The 25,548-nt window shown below is 42.7% G+C and overlaps 1 protein-coding gene across 3 annotated transcripts; it reads right to left on the minus strand.

The window, feature by feature from the left end:
• Positions 1–796: 796 nt before the first annotated feature.
• Positions 797–11,996, minus strand: trim105 (tripartite motif containing 105). 3 transcript variants are annotated; one of them, XM_010898479.5, is made up of 9 exons: positions 11,859–11,996; positions 10,877–11,258; positions 7,098–7,193; positions 5,637–5,870; positions 5,071–5,084; positions 4,636–4,769; positions 3,422–3,603; positions 2,462–2,623; positions 797–2,207 (listed from the first exon to the last, which is right to left on the minus strand). In XM_010898479.5, exons 2-9 carry the CDS (start codon positions 11,156–11,158, stop codon positions 1,992–1,994), a joined length of 1,320 nt encoding a protein of 439 aa, XP_010896781.2. In that variant the 5' UTR covers positions 11,159–11,258; positions 11,859–11,996; the 3' UTR covers positions 797–1,991. The 3 variants fall into 3 exon arrangements, with proteins under 3 accessions (XP_010896781.2, XP_010896782.2, XP_010896783.2); XM_010898480.5 differs by having other exon boundaries at positions 11,814–11,996; XM_010898481.5 differs by having other exon boundaries at positions 4,636–4,751; positions 11,859–11,995.
• Positions 11,997–25,548: the final 13,552 nt, after the last annotated feature.

The following is a 25,548-nucleotide window of genomic DNA, read 5'->3' on the forward strand; positions in this document are numbered from 1 at the left end:
ACCCCAGTTGTGACATTTTCACTAGACATATTGGCGCTACAGCCAAAGGTGGTGGATGAATAAAGTTCACTCATCAAGTCAAATCTGGTCTGCTTGCTAGGGTTGCTCTCCCTTAGAAAACAGCAGATGGGCTATAGCAGATGGGTCTGGTTCTACTTCATACAGACTTCCATTTAACTAGAATAATATTAGGTAGCTTGATGTCTCTTCCTCATCTTTCTCTGGTATGGCTATGTGAGCCACATAGGGGGCAACCAGTCTGGAGTGTAGCAGCTTGTCCCTACAGAAGGCCTTGTGTCTTGGGCTTGTAACCATACTGACCAGGCCAGTTCAACCTGAAGGCCGTGGGCCTGATCCTCACTGTTGTACATTCTGTTAGCAACACTTGCCCCGGGGGGCGGTCCCCCACGCCAGCAGCCCTAAGCCTCATCCCCACCCTCCCCTCAGATCCACTACGCTAGCAGCCCACAGCCCTGATCGCCATCTCTCCCGCCTGACGGTGTGTTTGTGTGACCTCTGACCCTAGCTAGAGGAAACAGGAAGTGGTTTGTGCCGTGTGTTTGAGTAGATAAGTAAGGTGCATCCTTGCTGTGTGACTGTCAGGGATGTAACTCAGAGATACAACACACTTCCCCCCAGGTGCACTGAGCTAACCCAACGGATGGCCTAATTAGAGGGCAGCTACATTCTTCAGTCGGTGTTTATGTGTTTGTTTTTCCTTTGATGAGGTAAACTCATCACAATCCATCATTCGAAAAGCTACAGCCACGCACAAATGAATAAACGCAGAGGAAAGTGTGTACTTCATTCATAAATTGTATTTATTTTTTTAGTTCAACGCCAGGCAACTATTTTAGGGACAAACTGCATTCGACAAAAATACAGGCCTATTGTTGGGTATTTGAACAATCTTCTCTGTCGTCCACATTTGTCATCAGAGGACTCCCATTGCCAAGAACAGGGGTCATCTGAAAGCTATCTAGACAATTTAAAACAATCCAACACATTTCAATTGTCTTTGTCAAAGCATTACATTAAACTTGGTTTATTTTCATCGACAACTTGCAATAAACGTACAGCTTTCTGTCTATGAAAATAACAGAACAGACCATAATTTGATCAGAAAATAAGCAGATGAGATAACATTGAGTGCTATTGTATTGATTACATGGCATCATTGTATGGCATCATCTTTTTGCATAGGTTATTGATCAAGCAGCTTACATTTCATTTAAAGATTTTCTATATATTGATTCAATAGTGTTCAAAATTTAAATTTACAGTATCCATATTCCAAGATAGCAGAGTAAATGCATTTAGAGTACTTTGCATTAACTGAGTAGAGTAAATGCAAAGTACCTGGATATATGTTATAACTGATAATACAAATTTAATATGATCAGAAGATATTTCAGAACTGAACATAAAAGAAAATGCCAAAGTAGTGCAAATGCAAAAAATGTAATATATATCCGTAACAAAAAAGAAAATAATGATTTAAAGACAATTATGGCACATTACAATTTCATAACCACTCCATTATACCTTTATAACCACACTGTGTTGCGACCTCCATGAAAGACATGCTGATTATTAGAGTAAATGTAATGACTGATTTACTATTATTTATAACTGTTCCATTACAAACCCTTTGAAATTAATTGCCACAGAAAAATACCATTGTGTTATAAGGAGTTCTGGTGATTTAGAAACTGACATAAAAGAAAATCTCCACTGGCAAAGCAGCCAGTCCAACAAACACTCTACAGACAGAACGTGTGACCGAACTCCAGCCAAGCAGACTAACATACTCTACAGACAGAACGTGTGACCTAACTCCAGCCAGTCAGACGAACATACTCTACAGACAGAACGTGTGTCCTAACTCCAGCCAGTCAGACGAACATACTCTACAGACAGAACGTGTGTCCTAACTCCAGCCAATCGGATGTGTAAGAGGTCAGGTCAGATGTACACTAGGAAGACAACACCTAATCAGTCAGGCCGGGGGGTGGGTAGTGCAGCAGCTGGATTGGCTGTGGTTTCTGGTTGGCATCACTGATGCAGGGACTGAAAAAGGGCAACACCCTGCCTCGGGGGCCATTACTGAAGGAGAACAGTAGACTCATGTCATCAGCATTGTAGAAGGACACCCTCCTCGCCTCACAGTCCAAGAAAACCCCAATCCTCTGGGGACAGCAGCGTACCTGCAGCACACAGCATGGAGGGAGCGTTACGGCGCTTACGCAGATCAGCAGAAACGTTTTGACAGACAGCAAGAGGGAGGGGTAAAGTACTGTAACGTAAAAGACATCTCCCAGCGGGAGGACATCCTGTAGAAACCTTCTGCATGTTGATGATGTCCAGATGGTTACGCCAATGAGCGGAAACGCTTTCAGGTAACAGACAGCACCCGGAAACAAACCGTGGCAGGTCAGTACTCCACCACGGAGGATCTCACCTGCAGCCGTGTCCAGGGCTGGGTCCCGGCAGAGTACTGGTCTCCGTGCCTCAGCCGAAGGGTCCAGTAGCCAGTCTCAGGACTCAGCTTGACCCGAGACTGCCGGTTAACCCCGTCCAGTGCCACACCAAGGTCCCACTTAGCCTTACTCCCCACACCCACCTGGACGAAGAGGGGAGGAAAAACAGGGTGGAGGAGAGTGAAAAAAGTCAGCATGTTTAAGTCCGCATCTACATGATAAATCGATCAACACTGTATTCCAATGCCGCGTTTCCACTGGTGCCGTGGCTACACCGGGGATTTATGCTAATGTTGGCTCCAGACCAGGGTTTTTTGGTTTTTCCTATAAATTGGTTCCCAGTTCAGGCCTAAACAACCAGGTGAGGTGTAGAAACTAACCAATTAGTCAATCAAGTACAAGGTGTGAGCGAAAACCTGCAGACACTCGGCCCTCTGCGGAACTGGTTGGACGCCTCTCTGCTCTAGACATTCCTGTTTCAACGACACGTTTGGTGCCGAGGACTTATGGAGGGGCTTGGGTGGGGAGGGAGGAGTTAACTATCATTTCTTCCTCAAACTCCTGTGACTGGCTCCTTCTCCACCTACACTCGTGACTCTGCAACTGTAAGCCAGTGTATTCATTATTTAGTTTAATAGGTGTTTTGTTAAAACCAGCTACTATCTTTAATAGAAGGATTTGGGAGAATTCTGAGGTTATTTTGTGTTGTTATAGGAGCCGCAAACCCTGCCCTAAGTCCTAAATTCCAGGGCTTGGCACCAAAAGAGCCGGGCTACTCGGCCACGGCCTAGGGGGCTGACTGGCGGTGGCCCGTGGCAAAGGAAACAGAAACATTTCTGGACATTAGGGTAAAACACCAGTGTTTGGCACCAGTGGAAACGAGACACAAGTTCCTTGACGCAAGACAGCAGAAATGCAACAGCACAACTCCACTCCCTGACCTCCCAGTAGTGGCGCCCTGCCTGGAAGCCCTGTGCCCCCAGGACATTGACACACTGTAGGAAGCGTTTAGAGTTGGGCTGGTAGGGTGCCATGTCGTCACAGTCCACCGCCATGGTGCGATCCCTAGACACATGGATACTAGGGTGGGCGGTGTCCAGGTCAAATGTCACCGGGGCCGGACCTGAAACAACATCACATCCAGGGTAAATGTCCTGGAAGATATTTCTTTATATGTCTTTTCATTTATTCCACTCGCAATAACAGAAAAAAAAACGACACAAAAGATCTACATATAAAGTACAAGACTTGAAGCTTTAAAACAAAAGTGGGTTCCGATTGAAGTGTAAACTAGAGTTGGTTCCATGACTTGAAGGAACCGAAACTAAACATGCTTCTCCTTAAAACTGTAGGGGAAGGGTTAGCGTGTGTATGGGATTTTAAAGCGACCAATAAAAGCTGTAGGTACTGCTATTCTCTGACCTTCACATTATAGTGATCACTCCTTACTCTGACCTTCACAGTATAATCATCTCCCCCAGGTCTTTACAGTATAACTGTCTCTCTTGCTAAAGTTCCAGAAGCTTCCGCATGTGTTTTCAATCTCCAGGCACTGGTTGGTGCACGTCACAGAAGACTGTCTGTTTGTATTGATCCTGTGTTGAGCCAACGTGTTGAATGGTGTAAGATCCTGTTCGAGGTTCAAACGGAAAAGTTTGGCATACATATTTAAGTCCTCCTGGACCACAACAGACAAAGACCACAGATATTAGCACTGTGGAGGAAGTAGCACTACTGGCAGCAATACAGAAAATCTACTTATTGAATGAGGAACATGACCAAAACCTTCAGAATCTAGTCTGAATCCACAAGACAACTGGATTGGCAGGCACTTAACAAAAACAAATCTCACAAGAAACCTCAGGCCCTGTCCTACATTTAGTTGGACAAGCAACTTCCCAGGCTATAATATAAGTAACGGTCACTGATTTACAGTGCCCTCCAGAACTATTGGTACTCTTGGTAGACATGAGCAGAAAACGTTGTTGTATATCAGTTTGATCTCACACTCAAAGTTCTGTATGTTCACTGGGAACGAAGCAACACATAGGTTCCTCTTCTAAAAAAAAACTCCAATCAGCATAAACAGTGACATGCAAACAAAACAAATGCGGATCCAGGAACGACAGGTTTTTGTGTGTGGGTGGGTCTTTACCGGGTTTCAGAGACTTGAACATCTTCCTCCAGGTAATGTACTGCAAAGGCATCATGTATCTAGAGCTAAACGCATTCAGGTCTAGGTCCGGTCCTGGTGCCACTTCAACTGGAGCCCTGGAGAAGAACTCAACACTGTTTCATTCACTACATCTAGTAAAACAAACTGCTGATTTAAAAGGGGACAACATTCAATGTTCTATTTTACACATCCCAGTGCCACAATGTTCTCTTGAGAGTACGTTACTTATCTATTGTCTCTGGTCAAAACTGGTGCACTATAAAAGGAACGAGGCGCCATTTATGGCATGATGTGCCTTTATTCAGGAAAATCATATTTTTATATGACAACAAACATGTTGATTGTGAGGAGGTTTACCAACACCGCTGGCTATCAGATCAAACAAGGGAGGAATTCAGACAGAGGACCACTCACCGTAACTGGGGAAGCTGCAGAAGAGAAAATCACAAGATATTTTCAGTGAAGCATTGGGTCTGAGGCAATCTGTTTTTAAAGCACTTCAGTTACAGTATTCTGAAAACCACGACATCTTCCTGACGTTGGGGGGACCATTTCGCAACTTTCTGACTTTCTGGGGACTGTTTAGGGGACCATGAAACAACCTCTTGATGTTTAGGGGACCATGACACAATCGGCTGACTTTCAGGTGACCAGGACACCACCTTCTTATGTTTTGGGGACCATGACAACATCCCGTACCCAAGTGTTTCTGTACACTCTACAAGGGCAGCATATCACAACTGGACAGGAACAACTGCATGGAAGTAATCAAGGACTGGTCTCTCTTCCGCATGCACCTAACAACAAATAACCAGTATGGTCCAAGGTACAAGCCCTGGTCTTAACCTCCACTAGGATTGGTCCTTGTCTCCATTAGAACACTAGCTCTGGAAACATGATACTGTCGTTTTTTTATGTTGTGTTTTAAACCACAGACTATATGAGGGTTGTGAAAGCTAATGTGAACCCCGCGGTCCTACCTCCGCTAGAGCTCTGTGGTCCGGGCAGGTAGCAGCCTCATGCAGAAACCTCATGGTGTTCTCCAGCTGCCTGATAGCCTCTTGGACTGCCTCCAGGTGGCGCTGCTGTTGCTCCAGAGCCGCCTCCTGCTCCCTCCGCAGCTGTTCCAACACGGACGCCTCCTCCTCCGCAATAAGTGCGTGCAAAGCCTGAAACTCCCCTTGGACCCGCGCCTGCAGCTCGGAACCTGTTCTCTACAGGGACACGGCCGCGAGCAGGGGGACAAAGAGAAGGACGTTATCAACCTGTATTGACACAATCAATAAATCAACTCTAATCACATTTCCCTCCGGGAAAATAAAGTTGACCAATGTTTATTCATTGATTGACAAGGCATCCACAGTTTGTGTGTGTGTGTGTGTGTGTGTATACATACCATCTGAAATTAACTAACCTGGACCCACAAACACATATCAGAAAACACACAGACACAGACATACGAAGACTGGCTATCACATTACTAGCAAACACCCTCCACTCCATACACACACATACACATACATTATTAGCTCCATAAAAACACAACACACACCCACCATATAAGCAAACTCACTCATCCAATAGAAAGGAACATAAATAACTCTTATCTTTGTGGTATTGCCAAAGACAGTTGGGTGGCTATTGTAAGATTGAATGAGACGTGCTGTCTACTAAGAATTCTTTTTTGTTTTGTTTTTCAGTCGTAGATGTATAGTTTGGTGATTTTCCCATTTAATAAATAAAATGATGCATAGACAGATGAAAGGTTTACAAATTACTGCAGTGTTGATTATCTGTGGTCCAGTCTGTGAATAGCAGTAAAAACAATATGGAACTTCCTCATCACCCATGCCTTCCCTGTTTACCTGTGACCTTATACACCTGACCCCTGACCCCAGGGAAATTGCTCTCTAGTGGTGAAGTGAGTCTGAAAAAACAGAACTAAACAACACAAACTACATCAAAATGGCTCCAACAGCCAGTTTAGAAAAGAGCCTCAACGTGTCTAAAAGACACTCATGACTACCCTAGTAGGTCTCAAGACACTTCTTCAATCGAAAGTTGTTTTAAAACGCGCACACACAAAAATAAATGATTGTAGTACTGAAAACTACTTAAAACACAGACTCCAGTTTTTAAATTTCTAGAATCCAGTTTTGAAATTTCCATTTTGAGAAAAGCAACAAACAGTTTACCGACTTGTGACTGCGGCCTGGACACAGACACCTGACTGGGGATCAGAAGTGCTCACTGTAAGGTGTCATCAGAAAACGTTGGTGCCAACACAGATGTATTGTGATTCTGACGATTCTACACACACATTACTATTCAAAACCTTACATTTGTTGCCACAGGTCGTTCCAAACACAGTGTTTACCATACACCCACTGCAGAGCGGGTTTGGAAAATTACCAGGAGACATGCTCGCCACTAGTTCTCACCTTGATGTTGTCCATTTTTTCCTTGTCTCGGCGTATAACAGTGAGGAAATCTTCTCTTCTCTGCCTATGGGCCTCCAAAGACTCTTTCAGCTGTTTCTGACAACGAAAACAATCAACAACAAAAAACTATCAATAACAACAAAAGGCTCAAGGTGCAAGTGTTAAGCTACACAGAGAAAAGAAATGAAGCAAAATAATACTGCATGAGGAGTGTTGGCAAGGTTTTCATTTTTCTGTCTTGCCGGGGTAGACATATACAATATTGGATATGAAAGAATATAAACAAATATAAATGGAGGGAAAATGACCTTTGGTTTCTGGGACTGCATCCCTAATGCCAACCTTCCTCCTACGTAGGCCCTATGACCCTGATCAAAAATAGTCAACAACTTGGAGTACAATAGGCCATTTGGAACACACACTAAGGTGAATTATCTTGAGTTAGATTACACCAGGCTGTGCCACCTCCACCTCAGACAGATGAACAGAGAAGAGAGAGAGAGTGTGTGAGTGAGTGAGTGAGTGAGTGAGTGAGTGAGTGAGTGAGTGAGTGAGTGAGAGAGAGAGAGAGAGAGAGAGAGAGAAAAACAGAAAGAAGAAAGAACAGAACATATTTTTTTTCCACTTCCATAACTCAAAGGTCACTTTTTTCCAATTTAGATATGACTTGCATATGGTGACTGCAAGTGGCTTGCTATTGGTTACATTTCCAGTAGAATGCCCAATCACTGTCAAGACGGTTCCAATATAGTCCAAGGATGAAGCCATCTTTAGTTAAAGACAAGACATTGAAGTTGTTTTACAACAGGGTTTCCCAAGTGGTGGACCTCAGGATGAATGGAGCCCACAGTCAATTTATTTTACACCTAAAAATAATGATTGTTCTATTAATAATAAATAATAGTCAAAGACACTCCTCGATACACGCCGGAGACTGATCAACACAAGCCTGACTGACAACTCCAATGTTGATCAACAACCCCAACATAGATCTACAACACGACCTCAACATAGATCTACAACACAACCCCAACATAGATCTACAACACAACCCCAACATAGAGCAACACATCTCAGCTAGGGCAGTGCCAGTCTAGGAATGTCAGGTAACACAGGTTAAGGTGCTTGGCTGGGTCATTGAACTTAGTGACTTAGGCTTTGTGACAACTGCTGATATAAAAAAAAAAAACTTTCTGAAATAAAATTGATTGATGGAAACATTGCACACATCCAATGTAGGAAGCTCAGATGGTAGGGTGTAGCCTGCTGAAAGCTTATAGCCCAAAGCAGATTACATAAGGGTTCAAATACATTTTCTGAAACACATCCGGATTTGATATTTCAAAGGTCTCATGAACTTGAGTGCAATTGCAGTCAAGGATTTTGCCTTCCCACAAATGCAGCTCTACTTTGTTACTCTTAGCTGACCTTCAGATGAAATGTCTATCAAAACCTGTAGTATGAAAGAATTCTATTACAGTAGCAAGTGAGGCAGAAAAAAATAAAAATAAAAGAGTTACATGTTAAGTGTTTAGTGTACCACTTGGAAACTACGAGAAGTTGCTGATGAATCCAAAACCCCAGGGTGTACATGAATCAGCCTGGTACACGACAATACCTTCAAAAGTGTCTTTGTGTGCAGATATACTGAGGCAAGAGGAAGAACAGGGAGAAGTGAAAGGAGTCACATGTGCGGGACATGAATTTTGCAATGTTTTTAAGGTTGCCTGGACATGGCTATATTTACTTTTCAAAGTAATTTAATAATATTTGTAGGCTCCAAGGCCTATTCTGGCAGTGCAGGCAATATAACAGCTGGTATTTGTTAGGCTTAGCACAATTTCATAAGCATAATTTCATAGCTTATTGTTTAAATGTTTTCATGTTCATAATGATATTTTATTATTAAGAAGAAAACAAATTAGAACCACTTGCTTTATATTTGACATCTTATAGGATTATTATTAGTCATATTTGACATGCTGATACATTAAATGTAACCACAATAAAACCAAGAGAAACTTCTTACCTGAGTTGTTGTACCCAAATATGACTACAGTTCTGGGATGTATAATGAGCCTTAAATTTAGATTGACGATTTATTCCCAATATTTAAATTTACAAAATTAAGGTTCTAGGTTCAAATAACCTAATAAAGAGTCGTCTTTCCCAATGCCAAACATGAATTTCTGTATAATACGCAGCTCCCTACTCGTCTGCCTGTGTAACACGCAGCTCCCTACTCGTCTGCCTGTGTTACACGCAGCTCCCTACTCGTCTGCCTGTGTTACACGCAGCTCCCTACTCGTCTGCCTGTGTAACACGCAGCTCCCTACTCGTCTGCCTGTGTAACACGCAGCTCCCTACTCGTCTGCCTGTGTTACATGCAGCTCCCCACTGGTCTGCCTTGGTAACACGCAGCTCCTCATTACCGCACAGTTCCCCACTGATCTGCTTCAGTAGCACGCAGTTCCCCACTGATATGCTTCAGTAGCACGCAGTTCCCCACTGGTCTGCCTCCGTAACACGCAGACCCCCACTGGTCTGCCTCCGTAACACGCAGACCCCCACTGGTCTGCCTCATTAACACGCAGACCCCCACTGGTCTGCCTCATTAACACGCAGACCCCCACTGGTCTGCCTCATTAACACGCAGACCCCCACTGGTCTGCCTCATTAACACGCAGACCCCCACTGGTCTGCCTCATTAACACGCAGACCCCCACTGGTCTGCCTCATTAACACGCAGACCCCCACTGGTCTGCCTCATTAACACGCAGACCCCCACTGGTCTGCCTCATTAACACGCAGACCCCCACTGGTCTGCCTCATTAACACGCAGACCCCCACTGGTCTGCCTCTGTAACCCCCAGTCCTCCACTGGTCTGCCTCTGTAACCCGCAGTCCCCCACTGGTCTGCCTCTGTAACCCGCAGTCCCCCACTGGTCTGCCTCCGTAACCCGCAGTCCCCCACTGGTCTGCCTCCGTAACCCGCAGTCCCCCACTGGTCTGCCTCCGTAACCCGCAGTCCCCCACTGGTCTGCCTCCGTAACCCGCAGTCCCCCACTGGTCTGCCTCCGTAACCCGCAGTCCCCCACTGGTCTGCCTCCGTAACCCGCAGTCCCCCACTGGTCTGCCTCCGTAACCCACAGTCCCCCACTGGTCTGCCTCCGTAACCCACAGTCCCCCACTGGTCTGCCTCTGTAACCCACAGTCCCCCACTGGTCTGCCTCTGTAACCCACAGTCCCCCACTGGTCTGCCTCTGTAACCCACAGTCCCCCACTGGTCTGCCTCTGTAACCCACAGTCCCCCACTGGTCTGCCTCTGTAACCCACAGTCCCCCACTGGTCTGCCTCTGTAATACACAGTTCTCCACTTATCTACCTCTGGAGATGTAGACCGTTGGTAACGGTTAGCAAAAAAGTGTTTATAAACAATACTAAAACTCCTGCTTTTCCAATTATTATTATTTCTAAATACAAATAAAGTTGTATATTAAAATGGTTTTGATGATACAATTATTTACATGACAATCTTCATCCATAACTGTCTGTCTCATGGTTTTTCACTTTCACACAACCCAACACAAATCAACACCAATAACAATAAACACCATCGCAACAAAGATCAACAACCACAAAATAGGATCAACACAACCACAAAATAGGATCAACACAACCACAAAATAGGACACACACACACAACATAGGACAACATATCCCCAACACAAATGCTCAGAGCTAAATCCGGTGATTAGTGCAGAAAGTTAACAACTCACCTCCACATTCTTGATGTAACTGTCCGAAGTGGTGGCCCGGACCTTCTCCACCATGGCTGTCACCAGATAGTTGGTCTGGAACTGTTTGTTGGTGAACCCCTGGCGGCACTGGGGACAGGACACGGGTGTCTGGAGGCCTCTCCAGTAGGTACTGATGCAGCGCTTACAAAAGTGATGCATACAGCCCAGCATCACCGGCTCCGTGAAGAGGTCGCAGCAGATGGGACATGTTAGGTCTTCTGTGAGATTGAACTGTTTCTGTCGGTTGGCAGCCGCTGCCATCGCTGCAGACAAGCTGGGCCCTTAGTGTTCTTGTAATAATTGCTTCCTTGCGTTCACAGGCAGAGAGTACAGGAAGGCAGGGCTGGGAGCCAGAGAAAGTCTGGAGGGTGACAAAATGCACAGGTGTCAAACAAAGCTTGTAATTATATACACCTGTAAGCGTTTTTCCCACACAAAACAGTTCCTGTACACGAACTTCACTTATGACATTCGCTAAAAGCAGGCTGAGGTTTTGCTAGCTAATGTAGCTAGCTATTTATCTGTCCGATCTCAGCAGTAAGCGAATGGAACACGAAGACTGTTTTGTCAGGCTGCAATATAAATATTCGCCTCGTTCAGATGAAGTGCACACAACCAGCCAAGTTTGCTAAGTTTGGCTTTAGGGTGGGAGCTGAAGGGGAGGCATTAGAGCCCGTAAACTAGCATGAGTTGCTAAACACAACAAGTCGTATTCGCTTTCATTCTAACTGGTCAGTTTCCTGCACTTGAAACTAAGCTGTATCATGATTTAGTCAGCTGATAATAACGTGAACGTGACCTAATAAGTAATCACACTCCAGTTAGCCCCGATAACGTAAGCTAATCACTCCAGCTAGGTACAGTAGCTGCTAAAACTGTCACAAAGTAGTAAGCAAGCGACAATTTCAGTATTTACCTTTCAAGCTACAACTTGCGCATAAAAGGAGTTGGAGGGACTTACGATCTCTGTAGCCCGAGTCCAAGTACAAAGGGCTTTCAAAAAATTTGGCCCAGATGGTGCCTGGCAGGTTCTAACACCCGAGAAGTTAGGAAGCAACACAAAAAGGTTCACGGTTGCGCACGCACGAAAGAAAGAACACAGGCTGATGATTGGTCCATATAGCTTCGCTGGTACTAAGTAAACAGTGGCGGGTGAAGGGATTCTGTCATTGTCCCTTATAAAACTTTGAACTCCATAATCATGCTAATTGGAATTCAAACTAAATCCATGCCTTTATTCTGCTGTATTCAGGAGTTGTATTCAAGTTAGGAAGAAACGCAGTTCATGCAATTCCTCACGCAACTGTAGACAAAAGTAGGCAATTCCTCTAGGCAGTTCCTCACTCAATGCAACTTGGCTATTCGCAGAAAAAAACAAGTTTTTTTTTTTTTTTTTTATGCAGCTGCATTACAGATCTGACTGCATTACAGAAATTGCAGGGAGCTTGAAATTAGCATGACTGCTGTTCTGGATATGTGGTGATGTAGTGAGGATAATTACTTATCTTGACTGATGATACCAATATAGTGAGGATGAGTCCTACTCTGGACTGATGTGTGGTGATATTGTGAGGATGAGTTCAACTCTGGACTGATGTGTGGTGATACTGTGAGGATGACTTCTACTCTGGACTGTGTGATGAGCTTTTCTGAGCTATGGCGACAGCTGAAGTCTAGTGATCGCTGTGTGCTAATTGTAGAAGAGAACAAAGTCCAGGCTAGAGAGAGGTTAAGCTGAGGACGACCTCAGCGTCGGTAAGCCAACTCCATCCCCATCCATGGCCCCACATGCTCCAGAGAGGCGGAGGATAACATCAGAACCAGCAAGCTAAATAAATTACCTTCATCTGTCAGCAACTCATCATCAGGCATTGCTGTCATCAACCATCTTCTAACTCAGTTTGGGAGCCTAACATCGCTGATCTACTGAGAGAGTCCTGCTCTACACCATATTCTCATGTCCTTTGGGTTGTTGTGTGAAATATGAAACCTGACAATTCCACTTGATATGTCTACTTTGTATTAAAGCCTGCTATTTTCATGTTTATATTTTTTTTTCAATCTGCCCAAGTAAAAAAAAATAAAATATATATATATATATATATATATATATATATATATATATATATATTTGTGTTGTCTGAGATGTCACACTCAAACATGGACAGATTCATAATGCCCTTCTCTAATTGTTTAGTGTGGGCCGTCTAACTAGTACACACTAGCTGGAAAACATCACCTTTTGTCCGGTCTGTGCTGAGACAGATGCCTTTCAGTACACGCCACTCTGACGTCATGCACTGGTGCACGTGCATCTAGGAGCCAGAAGACCAGCCATTGCCATCTGCTCATCCGAGATTCATCAGTCAGTACTTCTGGATTGAAAAAATGTGTGAACGTAATAAAATATATACATTTCCTTGTAGAAATCATAGTTTGGATGTGTAGTATTTGTTAACTAGAATAAAACTCATTGACTTATGCCATTTTTATGTAATTCAATTGATTTGCAAAGATGACACCAGTATTATTTTTTAAAAGCCATCCAGCTACACAGGATTTTCTTTAGGTCATCAAGTATACTTTAGAAACAAAGGATCCCAGCTTTAAGCAGTACATTCATTAAGAACGTAAAGTCCAAAGCTACATGTAACAGCCTCACAGCCTGCCTTGGGAACTGCTCCACACATTACTGCCAGGGCTTACAGCGGATAATTAAGACAGCAACGCCAGGGCCCTGCTCCAACCCCTCCAGGACATCTGTCTGAAGCCGTGCCTGACAAACACAGCGTTATCAAGGGCCACGCGTGCCCTTGCCACGCTTTGTTCCTCCGTTTACTGTCATAGAGACAGGGAGTCGGGGCATGAGCTCCCATACCAACTGGCTGAGGGACAGCATCTTTTTGCAAGCCACCAGAACCAGATTGACTGACCACACACATCAGGCACGTGGACAAGTAAGGCTCAAACTGGGCTGAGCACACGTCCCTTTGGTATAAAGTGCCCCTACGATGTACCGGTCTGTCTACATGCTGTGCCTCACACACTCCCCCACATCGTCTGTCCGCGTGAGCCGACAACTCCGCCCATTTTTACAGGGTCACCACATGCCTCTGGAAAGTTCTGTGCACCGTCCTGATACACAAGCACTTACTCACCTGTTTGGCCACACACGCACTCAGAATTCTTTTGTTGTTCACCAGCTTGATGCCTCACTCAAAATATAAAATAAATCAAATGTTTAATTTCAGAAAACTGAGAAGAAAATATTTCAGGTTGAGGGCATGTATTCAACTATTTAGGGGCATTTTCTAAAATGTTGGCGATTTAGAAGTCAGTCTAGTAAAAGCAATACTGCCCCAGAGGGAATTTGTTTCTACCGCTCTCTCCCTGAACATAAACATTCTGTGTCTTCATTTTTCAAACCTTGGAAAACTCCACTGAGTTCTAGGAGCCAAAGAGATAATTGGAGCATCATTCACAGATTTTAGTCAGGAATCAAACGTTCCAATCGCCACTACCACTAATTGATGGGCCCAGCCAAGCAATCTGTCTCATTCAAATCAATGCATTCTGCTACCATTAACCCCTCCGGTCACATTGACAGTGGATGTGTGCATTTGCCTTGGAGGAAGTACATGAGTTGGTACCAGTGAATCTGGCGTCATGTATGCAGCAAGGGGCCAGTTTAACAGAGCATAGACATGTTATAGAAGTGAGTATTGTAGGGGGCACTAGTGACAAAGCAGATGGCATTGTTATAAACTACGTGTTTTATTGAGGTGGCTTTTAGTGGCAATCCGGTAAATTACATTACCACAGTCTAGGACTGGTAGGATGGTCATTTTAAATAGTTTATTTCAGGTGCAAAATATGACCTTTTCATGCAGGAATGAAGAAATATATTATTTTGTATATTAACTTACACTGAACAAAATTATAAACGCAACGCTTTTGTTTTTGCCCCCATTTATCATGAGCTGAACTCAAAGATCTAATACTTTCTATACATTCTGGCTCTCACAGACCTGTTAGTTTTTCTTTAAGAAGCCCTCCTGTTCTACACCCATTAACTGTATTAACTGCACCTGTTTGAACTCATTGCCTGTATAAAAGACACCTATCCACACACTCAATCAAACAGACTCCAACCTCTCCTCATGATCATCAGTGATCATGAGGAAGGTGAGGGATCAGCCCAGAACTACACGGCAGGACCTGGTCAATGACCTGAAGAGAGCTGGGACCACAGTCTCAAAGAAAACCATTAGTAACACACTACGCCGTCATGGATTAAAATCCTGCAGCACACGCAAGGTCCCCCTGCTCAAGCCAGCGCATGTCCAGGCCCGTCTGATGTTTGCCAATGACCATCTGGATGATCCAGAGGAGGAATGGAAGAAGGTCATGTGGTCTGATGGGACAGAAATAGAGCTTCTTGGTCTAAACTCCACTCGCCGTGTTTGGAGGAAGAAGAAGGATGAGTACAACCCCAAGAACACCATCCCAACCGTGAATCATGGAGGTGGAATCATCATTCTTTGGGGATGCTTTTGGGGGGTCCGAAAACCGGTCAGTATCTGGCGTGACCACCATCTACCTCACCCAGTGCAACACAACTCCTTCGCATAGAGTTGATCAGGTTGTTGATTGTGGCCTGTGGAATGTTGGTCCACTCCTCTTCAATGTCTGTGCGAAGTTGCTGGATATTGGCAGGACCTGCAACATATGTCGATCCAGAGCATCCCAAACATGGGTGACATGTCCGGTGAGTATACTGGCCATGCAAGAACTGGGATGTTTTCAGCTTCCAGGAATTGTGTACAGATCCTTGCAACATGGGGCCGTGCATTATCATGCTGCAACATGAGGTGATGGTCGTGGATGAATGGCACAACTATGGGCCTCAGGATCTCGTCATGGTATCTCTGTGCATTCAAAATGCCATCAATAAAATGCACCTGTGTTCGTTCTCCATTACACACGCCTGCCCATACCATAACCCCTCCGCCACCATAGGCCACTCAATCCACAAAGTTGACATCAGCAAACTGCTCACCCACATGCCATACGCCATACACGCTGTCTGCCATCTGCCCTGTTCACTGAAAACCGGGATTCATCCGTGAAGAGAACACCTCTCCAAAGTGCCAGAAGCAATTGAATGTGAGCATTTGCCCACTCAATTCGGTAACAACGACAAACTGCAGTCAGGTCGAGATATTCTTTGGTTATGTCAAACCGATTGTTGCAGCAGCTGTCTGGGTGGCTGGTCTCAGACGATCTTGGAGGTGAAGATGCTGGATTTGGAGGTCCTGGGCTGGTGTGGTTACATGTGGTCTGCGGTTGTGAGGCAGGTTGGATGTACTGCCAAATTCTCTGAAACACCTTTGGACATGGCTTATGGTAGAGAAATGAACATTAAATTCATGGGTAACAGCTCTGGTGGACATTTCTGCAGTCAGCATGCCAATTGCACGCTCCCTCAAAACATCTGAGGCATTGTGCTTTGTGATGGAACTGCACATTTTAGAGTAGCCTTTTATTGTGGCCAGCCTAAGGCACACCTGTGCAATAATCATGCTGTCTAATCAGCATTCTGTAATGCCACACCTGTGAGGTGGATGGATTATCTTGGCAAAGGATAAGTGCTCACTAACACAGATTTAGACAGATTTGTGAACAATATTTGAGAGTAATAAACCTTTTGTGTACATATAGAAAGTCTTAGATCTTTGAGTTCAGCTCATGATAAATGGGGGCAAAAAGAAAAGTGTTGGGTTTATAATTTTGTTCAGTGTATATCATTGTTGCACTTCATTTGCTTATGAGCATGTTCACTGACATCTTTTCTCTGCTGGTTGTTAACGTTCCAAATCCCACAAATTGCTCTGCAATTTCTATGCTCACTAATTGAACCGTTGGATCACACTGTCCCTGTGGCTGTAGATTGTATAACTTAAGGACACCATAAATTATGTTTCACTTACAGGCAAGCGAAGAGTTAAAAATGTCCTCAATTTAAAAATACAAACAGGTTAATATACAAGCAATATACACTCAATCCATGCTCAAAACAATAGGAAGGTGCAAATTGTTTAGAGAAAAAAAAACTATGAAGATAAAAGAAAACAAGCAGGAGCTTACATGTCGTCATGCCTTCATCCATGCTGTACAAACAAAATAACACGATACAAACCTTAAGAACACACACCTGCTGTGCGTAATAAGCAGAGCAGCTGGATATTGTTAGTAGAAAATAGGGAGTCAAAGTTATAGTCACAGAGAACATGTTAAAAAACATTCACAAAATTGACTATATTCGGACATGTCAGAGTATAACTAAAGGCTACATGACAATATCACAAGCTATAGAAAACGTTAGATACTCAAGAAGTCTACACCAATAAAAGAGAGGGGAGGATAGAGGACTGATGGACCTTTCTAAATACAACACCATTTCCAAAAACACTGGGACACTGCATAAAATAAAAATGTAAAAAGGATGCAATGATGTGCAAATAATTTATCTATATTTAATAGAAAATAGTACAAAGACAACATATCAAATATTGAAGCTGAGACATTTTATTACTTCTTGAAAAATGTATACCCATTTTGAATTTGATGCCGGCAACCCGTTTCAGAAAAGCTGTGACAGAAACATTGAGAAAAATTATTATTGAATTGTTACACTATTTGCCCGTGCAGTCATTCACAGAGTGGTGAACCCCTCCTCACTAAAAGACTCTCTGGAATGATCAATTAATACCCAATCATGTTACTCACCTGTTGCCAACCTTTCCAGTCTTTTGTTGCCTCTGTCCCAACTTTTTTGAAACGTGTTGCTGACATCAAATTAAAAGTGGGCATACATTTTTCAAGAAACAATCAAATGTCTCAGTTTCAACATTTGATATGTTGTCTTTGTACTATTTTATTGAATATAGGGTTTAAATGATTTGCACATTACTGCATTCTGTTTTTATTCACATTTCACGCAGCCTCCCAACTTTTTTGGAAACAGGGTTGTACGAGATTCATTCGGCTCTGCACTGGACAATGCGATATTCTGTATTGTGGCATTTGTGTTTTTTTTTGTCTATTCTGAACAAATCTTAATGCATTATTTGTTTTGACTATGGCGAGTCTCAAACAGGTCCCCTGCATGGCAGTCCATGTCTCTAACCACTACGTTATTTAACAAGAGGTAGTCAGTCAGTCACACACTCACTCCGTAAGAAACATTCACTCTTCTTGGCCAAAAAGCAATTGGATAAATCCTCAGGCACATGCCGACCTCTAATTCAAGCAAGTTTTGAACATACAGTGGGGAGAACAAGTACTTGATACATGGCTGATTTTACAGGTTTTCCCACGTACAAAGCATGTAGAAGTCTGTAATTTTTTATCATAGGTACTCTTCAAATGTGAGTGACGGAATCTAAAACAAAAATCCTGAAAATCACATTGTATTATTTTTAAGTAATTAATTTGCATTTTATTGCATGACATTAGTATTTGATACATCAGAAAAGCAGAACTTAATATTTTGTACAGAAACCTTTGTTTGCAATTACAGAGATCATACGTTTCCTGTAGTTCTTGACCAGGTTTGCACACACTGCAGCAGGGATTTTGGCTCACTCCTCCATACAGACCTTCTCCAGATCCTTCAGGTTTCGGGGCTGTCGCTGGGCAATACGGACCTTCAGTTCCCTCCAAAGATTTTCTATTAGGATCAGGTCTGGAGACTGGCTAGGCAACTCCAGGACCTTGAGATGCTTCTTACGGAGCCACTCCTTAGTTGCCCTGGCTGTGTGTTTCGGGTCGTTGTCATGCTGGAAGACCCAGCCACGACCCATCTTCAATGCTCTTACTGAGGGAAGGTTGGCCAAGATCCCGCGATACATGGCCACATCCATCCTCCCCTCAATACAGTGCAGTCATCCTGTACCCTTTGCAGAAAAGCATCCCCAAACAATGGTGTTTCCACCTCCATGCTTCACGGTTGGGAAGGTGTTCTTGTGGTTGTACTCATCCTTCTTCTTCCTCCAAACACGGCAAGTGGAGTTTTGGAGGAAGACGGCAAAGCTCTATTTTTGTCTCATCAGACCACATGACCTTCTCCCATTCCTCCTCTGGATCATCCAGATGGTCATTGGCAAATTTCAGAAGGGCCTGGACATGCGCTGGCTTGAGCAGCAGGACCTTGCGTGTGCTGCAGGATTTTAATCCATGACGGTATGGTGTGTTACTGATGGTTTTCTTTGAGATTGTGGTCCCAGCTCTCTTCAGGTCATTGACCATGTCCTGTTGTGTAGTTCTGGGCTGATTCCTCACCTTCCTCATGATCATTGATGCCCCACGAGGTGCGATCTTGCATGGAGCCCCAGACAGAGAAACCAGATAGACAGTGTAAATGCTTCCTTTACCTTAGGAAACCCTTAAGGCTTGTCTGAAGGGTTTTATTATATTATTCCAGGCATGCACAAAGAGATGGAGTAAAGCAAAACTAGCTGAACTTACTGGATGCAGATGATGTTCATTCAACTGTAGAGAAACATTAAAATGTATTCAGTTTAAAATACAATAAGATTCTCATTCAAAATGTGAAATGCAACAATTGACATTTACAGTATATATTTTTTTATTTATGATGCAAATGTGTCAAGAAGGGTTGATCATATGAATAAACTATTGTAGTGTAAAATCGGAGGAGCTGCTAGGGATAACTGCCTTGCTCAAGCACAGAACAATATATTTTTTATTTCATTAATGGACCGGTGCTCAAACTACTAGGCTATCTTCCACCTACCTAACGCCAAGTCTAAGCCCTTTAAACATTTACAGTAGATATAAAAAAAAGAATGAGACAAAGAGAAATCGTGTCAGAACTTTTTCCACCTTTAATGTGGCCTAAAATGTGAATAATTCAATTGAAAAACAAACTGAAATCTTTGATGGGGAAAAATAAAAAATTCACAATACCCTGCTTGCATAAGTGTGCACACCCTTAAACTAATACTTTGTTGAAGCACCTTTTGATTTTATTACAGCACTCAGTCTTTTTGGGTAGGAGTCTATTAGCATGGCACATCTTGATGTGAAAATATTTGCCCACTCTTCTTTGCAAAAGCGCTCAATCTGTCAGATAGCGAAGACATCTTCTGTGCACAGCCCTCTTCAGATCACTTGGAATTATGGCCAAAAAGTTCAACCTTGGTTTTTTCAGACCATAGCACATTTTCCCACGTGCTTTTTGGGAACTTGATGTTTGTTTTTCCAAAATTCAGTCGGGCTTGGATGTTTTTCTTCGTAATAAAAGGCTTCCGTCTTGCGACCCCACCCCGTAGCCCATTCATATGAAGAATATGGAAAACTGTTGTCACATGTAGCACACAGTCAGCAATTGCCAGAGATTCCTGTAGTTCCTTTAATGTTGCTGTAGGCCTCTTGGAAGCCTCCCTGACCAGTTTTCTTCTCGTCTTTTCATCAATTTTGGAGGGATGTCCAGTTCTTGGTAATGTCTCTGTTGTGCCATATTTTCTCCACTTGATGATGACTGTCTTCACTATGTTCCATGGTAAATCTGCTGCTTTGGAAATTATTTTGTACCCTTCTCCTTACTGATATCTTTCAACAATTAGATCCCTCCGATGCTTTGGAAGCTCTCTGCGGACCATGGCTTTTGCTCTAAGATACAAATAAGAACATTTCAGGAAAATCCTGCTAGAACAGCGGAAAATTATTTGTGATTAATCAGAGTAACTTTAAATGATGGCAGGTGTGTAATGACTTCTATTTAACATGAGTTTGAATGTAATTGGTTAATTCCGAACACTGCCACATCCCCAGTTGTAAGAGGGTGTGTACATTTATGCAACCAGGTTATTGGAAAGTTTTTATTTTTCATACTAGTGTCAAGACATAGCTATACCAAGCTATACATTTTACTGCTAATATTAAATATCTGTGCTATTACATTTTGCCACTGTAAAACCCTGTACTCTCTGCATCTTCCAGCTGAGTTGAGTGGAAGAATTTCCACCCCATTATCTATGTTGAGAAGTCCCTTAATTTTGATCCTCCCATCATGACACACACTGAACAATTTGCATTTGGAAACATTGACCTCTGTCAATCAGCATTGACCTCTGTCAATCAGCATTGACCTCTGTCATTCTTGCTCATTTAGCTGCAACTTAACAACAACCAGAACCAGTAGCTCCATATCAGGACAAGCAGCGTTAGTGTCCTGCATGAAAAGATTAGATGCATGGCAATTTTATTGACACAAGTATAGAAGAGAGAAAAAGCATTTGCTCGTTATTCGTTGTGTCGGAAAAGTCAACACTAAGCGATGAGCTAGCACGCAGGAAACTCAAACAAACAGTAAACCTTTGAAAATGTACACAGCAACCCAAAGGGTTTAGGAGATTCAGAAAGAGGCCAGAAAATACTTGTGTGGGTTGATGGATGGAGTGAGAAAGGGCTGAATGTGATGTTAATGGGCATTTCAGCATGCTTCCATCAGCTGTCTCACTGCACAAGCTGCACAGCCTACATAGCAGTATTACCCACACCCCATGGAGGTAATAGACCAACAGCACATTCTACACATGGCAAACACCAGACGAAAAGTGCCTAATGGTTGTAACTGACCACCGGGCGAACAAAATCAAGGCAATCAAGATTTTACAGAACAGCCACATGTGGCATGTGGCATGTAATCAGGACATCCTGTCTCTTTAAACTGGAAAACAAAATAGGGTTCTACTCCCTACTAAGATACAAGCTAAAATGCCTGGGAAAGGGGAGTCGGAACAATAAAGCAATTCAGTGGCATTATTTTCATCACTCTGCAGACAAGCCAAACATTTTCTATCACTTTGAATTTTCCCAAAGTTCATTTTTCTACCACAGGTATGTGGCATCTTTTTATAATGAGTCTGATTAGAGCTGTACGTGCTAATTGCATCTGCGCTATCCGCTGCCGGGTGGTGTGGGAACAGATTGCATGCAATTTCTTAAACATGGCTTTAACAAGGTGCTGTATTTTGCTTCTGCCCCTGCATTACAAGCATTCCGGGGGGAGAATATATTCCAAGCCTGTGAATGTAAAACTGTCAGCACGCTTGAGCAAATGAATAACTACCTCTCTGGAATGCCACGTTTTCTTGAAGATAAACCAGAAAATCTTGTTTGGTTGACCAGAAACACACACACATTGACAGGCTGCTTTCATGAACCCTGTTTGAAGATGTCTTTCGTAGATATACTTATGATGTTTATCTTGGTAACTGGTAGAACATTCCATTATTTGATTTAGTAAATATTTCCTCTGAATCCCAATGTCACTGTGGCCAGTAAGAGACTGTGTATCCAATGTGTCATGGCTTCATGATGTTTTCCCCATTCGAGATGCTTGTCCTTTTATATCCAAGTCACTGTAAGATGAATTTTAAGTTGAACCAAATGTATTAATCTGCTCTGTTACCTTCTTCTATATTAATGCTTTTTTTTTATGCAGTTGCTTTTCTTTTTTTATGCAGTTGTAAAGAAGCCTCTTATGCACAGGCTTCTTTACAACTATAACTTGAATTAAATAAATAATATAACAAATGAAATATATATTTTTTTCTAAAACTGTAAAAAAGGAAAAACGTTAATCAAGTCTGAAAACTAGCTGATAATAAAGTGAAATTAAAATCTAATAAATAATATTCAAATAAATCACAAAACATTGAACTTGGTGTGTTTAAGATATACTGAGGATGAGTGTTTGTACACAGCTCAAAAATATCAAAGGAACACTTAAATCACACAACGGGTCTGGATGAGTGAAATAATTTAAAGATCAAAATATTTGCAGTACATTGTTTAATTTGTTGAGAACAAAATGATGTAACACCAGTCATTGGAAACCAAACTCACACCGAAAATCTAAGTGAAAAATTGAAAATACAGGCTGTTCTAAATTGCGTGAATTTCATCACAGCAACTCATAATGTGACTCAGTAGTGTGTACGGCCCCCATGTGCCTGAATGCACTCCCAACAACGTCTGGGCATGCTCCTGATGAGACGGTGGATGTTGTCCTGGGGGATCTCCACCCAGACCTGGATCAGGGCATCCATTAGCTGGACAGTATTTGGCGCAACTTGACGTCCAATACATAACGTCCCAGAGGATCTCGATTGGATTCAGGTCTGTGGAACGTGAGGGCAAGTCAATGGCATCAATGCCTTTGTCATCTAGGAACTGCCTACGCACTCTGGCCACATGAGGCCGGGCATTGTCCTGAACCCAGGGCCCACTGCACCAGCGTAAGGTCTGACAATGGGTTGAGGATTTCATCCCAGTACCTAACAGCAGTCAGGGTACTGTTGGTTAGCACGTGGAGGTCTAAGCGACCCTCCAAGGATATGCCTCCCCAGACCATCATTGACCCAGTGCCAAACCGCTCATGCTGGATGATGTTGCAGGCAGCATAACGTTCACCACAGCTTCTCCAGGCACTTTCATGTCTGTCACATGTGCTCAGCGGGAAACCGCTCACATCTGTGAAGAGAATGAGCGGACCTACTGATTCTGGTGTTCTCTGGCGAATGCCAGTTGAGCTACATGGTGGAGGGTTGTGAGCACAGGTCAGTCACTCAATCAATCAAATGCATTTATAAAGCCCTTTTTACATCAGCAGTTGTCACTAAGTGCTTTCACAAAACCCCCAGCCTGAAACCCCAAGGAGCAAACAACAACAATGTTGAAGCACGGTGACAAGGAAGAATAGGAAGAAACCTTTTTAAGTGTACAAGTTGTAATAATTAGTAAATGCCTTTGGGTTGTGTCCATAGTCTATAAAACATAATCCAGGTCCGAAGCACGACCAGATGGACAAGGACAGGGACAACCAGGTGGAGGAGGGGCTGGTTATCAGACTGGCACCTGGAATCGTCAGGTATCATCTTAATTCGCAACACAGCCAGTAGTACTTTGAACAGTGGCAGCAACGAGTCTTTAGAGCCTGGCACTCAGGAGGTGTGGGCCAGGACCTCATGTCCTCCTAAGTTTGAATGGAGCAGGAGACAAGAACATTTAGAGAGTGCATTCCTTAACCAAATGGACACCCACCAAACTCAACCACCCTGAAATGAGGGCTGAGTATTGCCAGCAGAGATCACCCCAATTGCACAATGGGCGCAACAGAGAGACAACAGCAAGCCAGTGACTTCCAGGTAAAATGCCTGCATCACTGAGCATTTCTGTTTTAATTGAGTTTAAAAGCAAGAGGTTCTCCATCATCCACTTCCTAATATCTGAAACGCAAACTTCCAAAGTAGCTAATTTTGGGGCTTCTCCACGTTTCATTGAAATATACAACAGTGTGTCATCAGCATAACAGTGAAAATTGACATTGTGATTCCGGATGACAACACCCAGAGGCAGCATATATAGTGAAAACAATACTGGGTCCAAAACATACCCTTGATTTGTCAGAGGACATGCCATCCACACATACAAAATTGTATCTTTAAGATAAATAAGATTTAAACCAGACTAGAACATGTTCATGTTGCCCAATAAGGGTTTCCAGTCTCTCCCTTGTCTGATTTAAACCAGACAAGGGAGTGATCAATCGTGTCAAAAGCAGCACTAAGATCAAGAAGCAACAGAACGGATGCAGAACCTTTGTCTGAGGCCAGTGAGACTCCTGTCTATGTTCCTAGATAAAAGAAGAGCACCACTCCAGCTAGGATGGAGTCTGTCACTCTTCAGCAGATCAGGCCTGGTCCTATGTCTGGAAGAGTCCCAAAAAGAGGGCCAGTTATCCACAAACTCTACCTCCTGTACCTTACCAAAAATAAGTATAAGTAAATTTTATTAAGTATACTTAAGTAACGTTCAAGTATATTTCCCAAGTATACTTGATGTAGTAAGTATACTAATATCAATGTACTATTAGTATACTTGTAAGTGTACTATTTTAATACTTCTTGGGACTAAATTGGCACTTTTTTAGTTTATAAAAGTATACTTTTAAGTATACTTGAAGTGTAAGAGTAGTACAGTTTGAGTTAAGAACTAGTTTACATCTAAGTTTTATTTTGTACTGCAACTATACTACCAGTGAACTTACTAGTATACTTGAAGTATAAAAACTATTAAACTAGTAGTTTACTGAGAGTATACTTAAGTGTATATTCATAAACAATAAAGTGCCCTAGAAATAAATTAATAGTAAACTACCAGTATACCTATAAGTTGTCTTTAAGTGAATTTATAAGTATACCTTTAGTTTACTAGTCATATACTTCTAGCCAACTTTTTCGTTTATGAAAATACACTTTTAAGTATACTCTCAGTAAACTACTAGTTTGATAGTTTTTACACTGCAAGTATATTACTGTAGTAAGTTAACATCATATTTATAGTTTTCTATTTATACATTCTTTTTTAACTTTAAAGTATACTACTAGGTTTCTATCTAGGTATTATTTTTCACGCTTGAAATATACCTTTAACTGTACTTGAAGGGGACTTGAAGTTAATTCACTTGTACCACTACCAGTGGACAATACACATAAAAATTCATATAAATCAGAATTTTCCAACAAATATTGTATTGGACGCCAAAACATAACAATGAA

Source organism: Esox lucius, chromosome 4 (assembly GCF_011004845.1).
Source record: "Esox lucius isolate fEsoLuc1 chromosome 4, fEsoLuc1.pri, whole genome shotgun sequence".
Taxonomy (NCBI): Eukaryota; Metazoa; Chordata; class Actinopteri; order Esociformes; family Esocidae; genus Esox; species Esox lucius.

Excerpts from the sequence above, each read along its gene's own strand:
- trim105 (XM_010898479.5), bottom strand. The coding sequence starts at position 11,158 with ATGGCAGCGGCTGCCAACCGACAGAAACAGTTCAATCTCACAGAAGAC. Across the intron at positions 3,604-4,635 it reads GTTCAAGTCTCTGAAACCCG|GTCCGGCCCCGGTGACATTT; the intron begins GTAAAGACCCAC and ends ATGTTGTTTCAG. Across the intron at positions 2,208-2,461 it reads AGCCCTGGACACGGCTGCAG|GTACGCTGCTGTCCCCAGAG; the intron begins GTGAGATCCTCC and ends TGTGTGCTGCAG.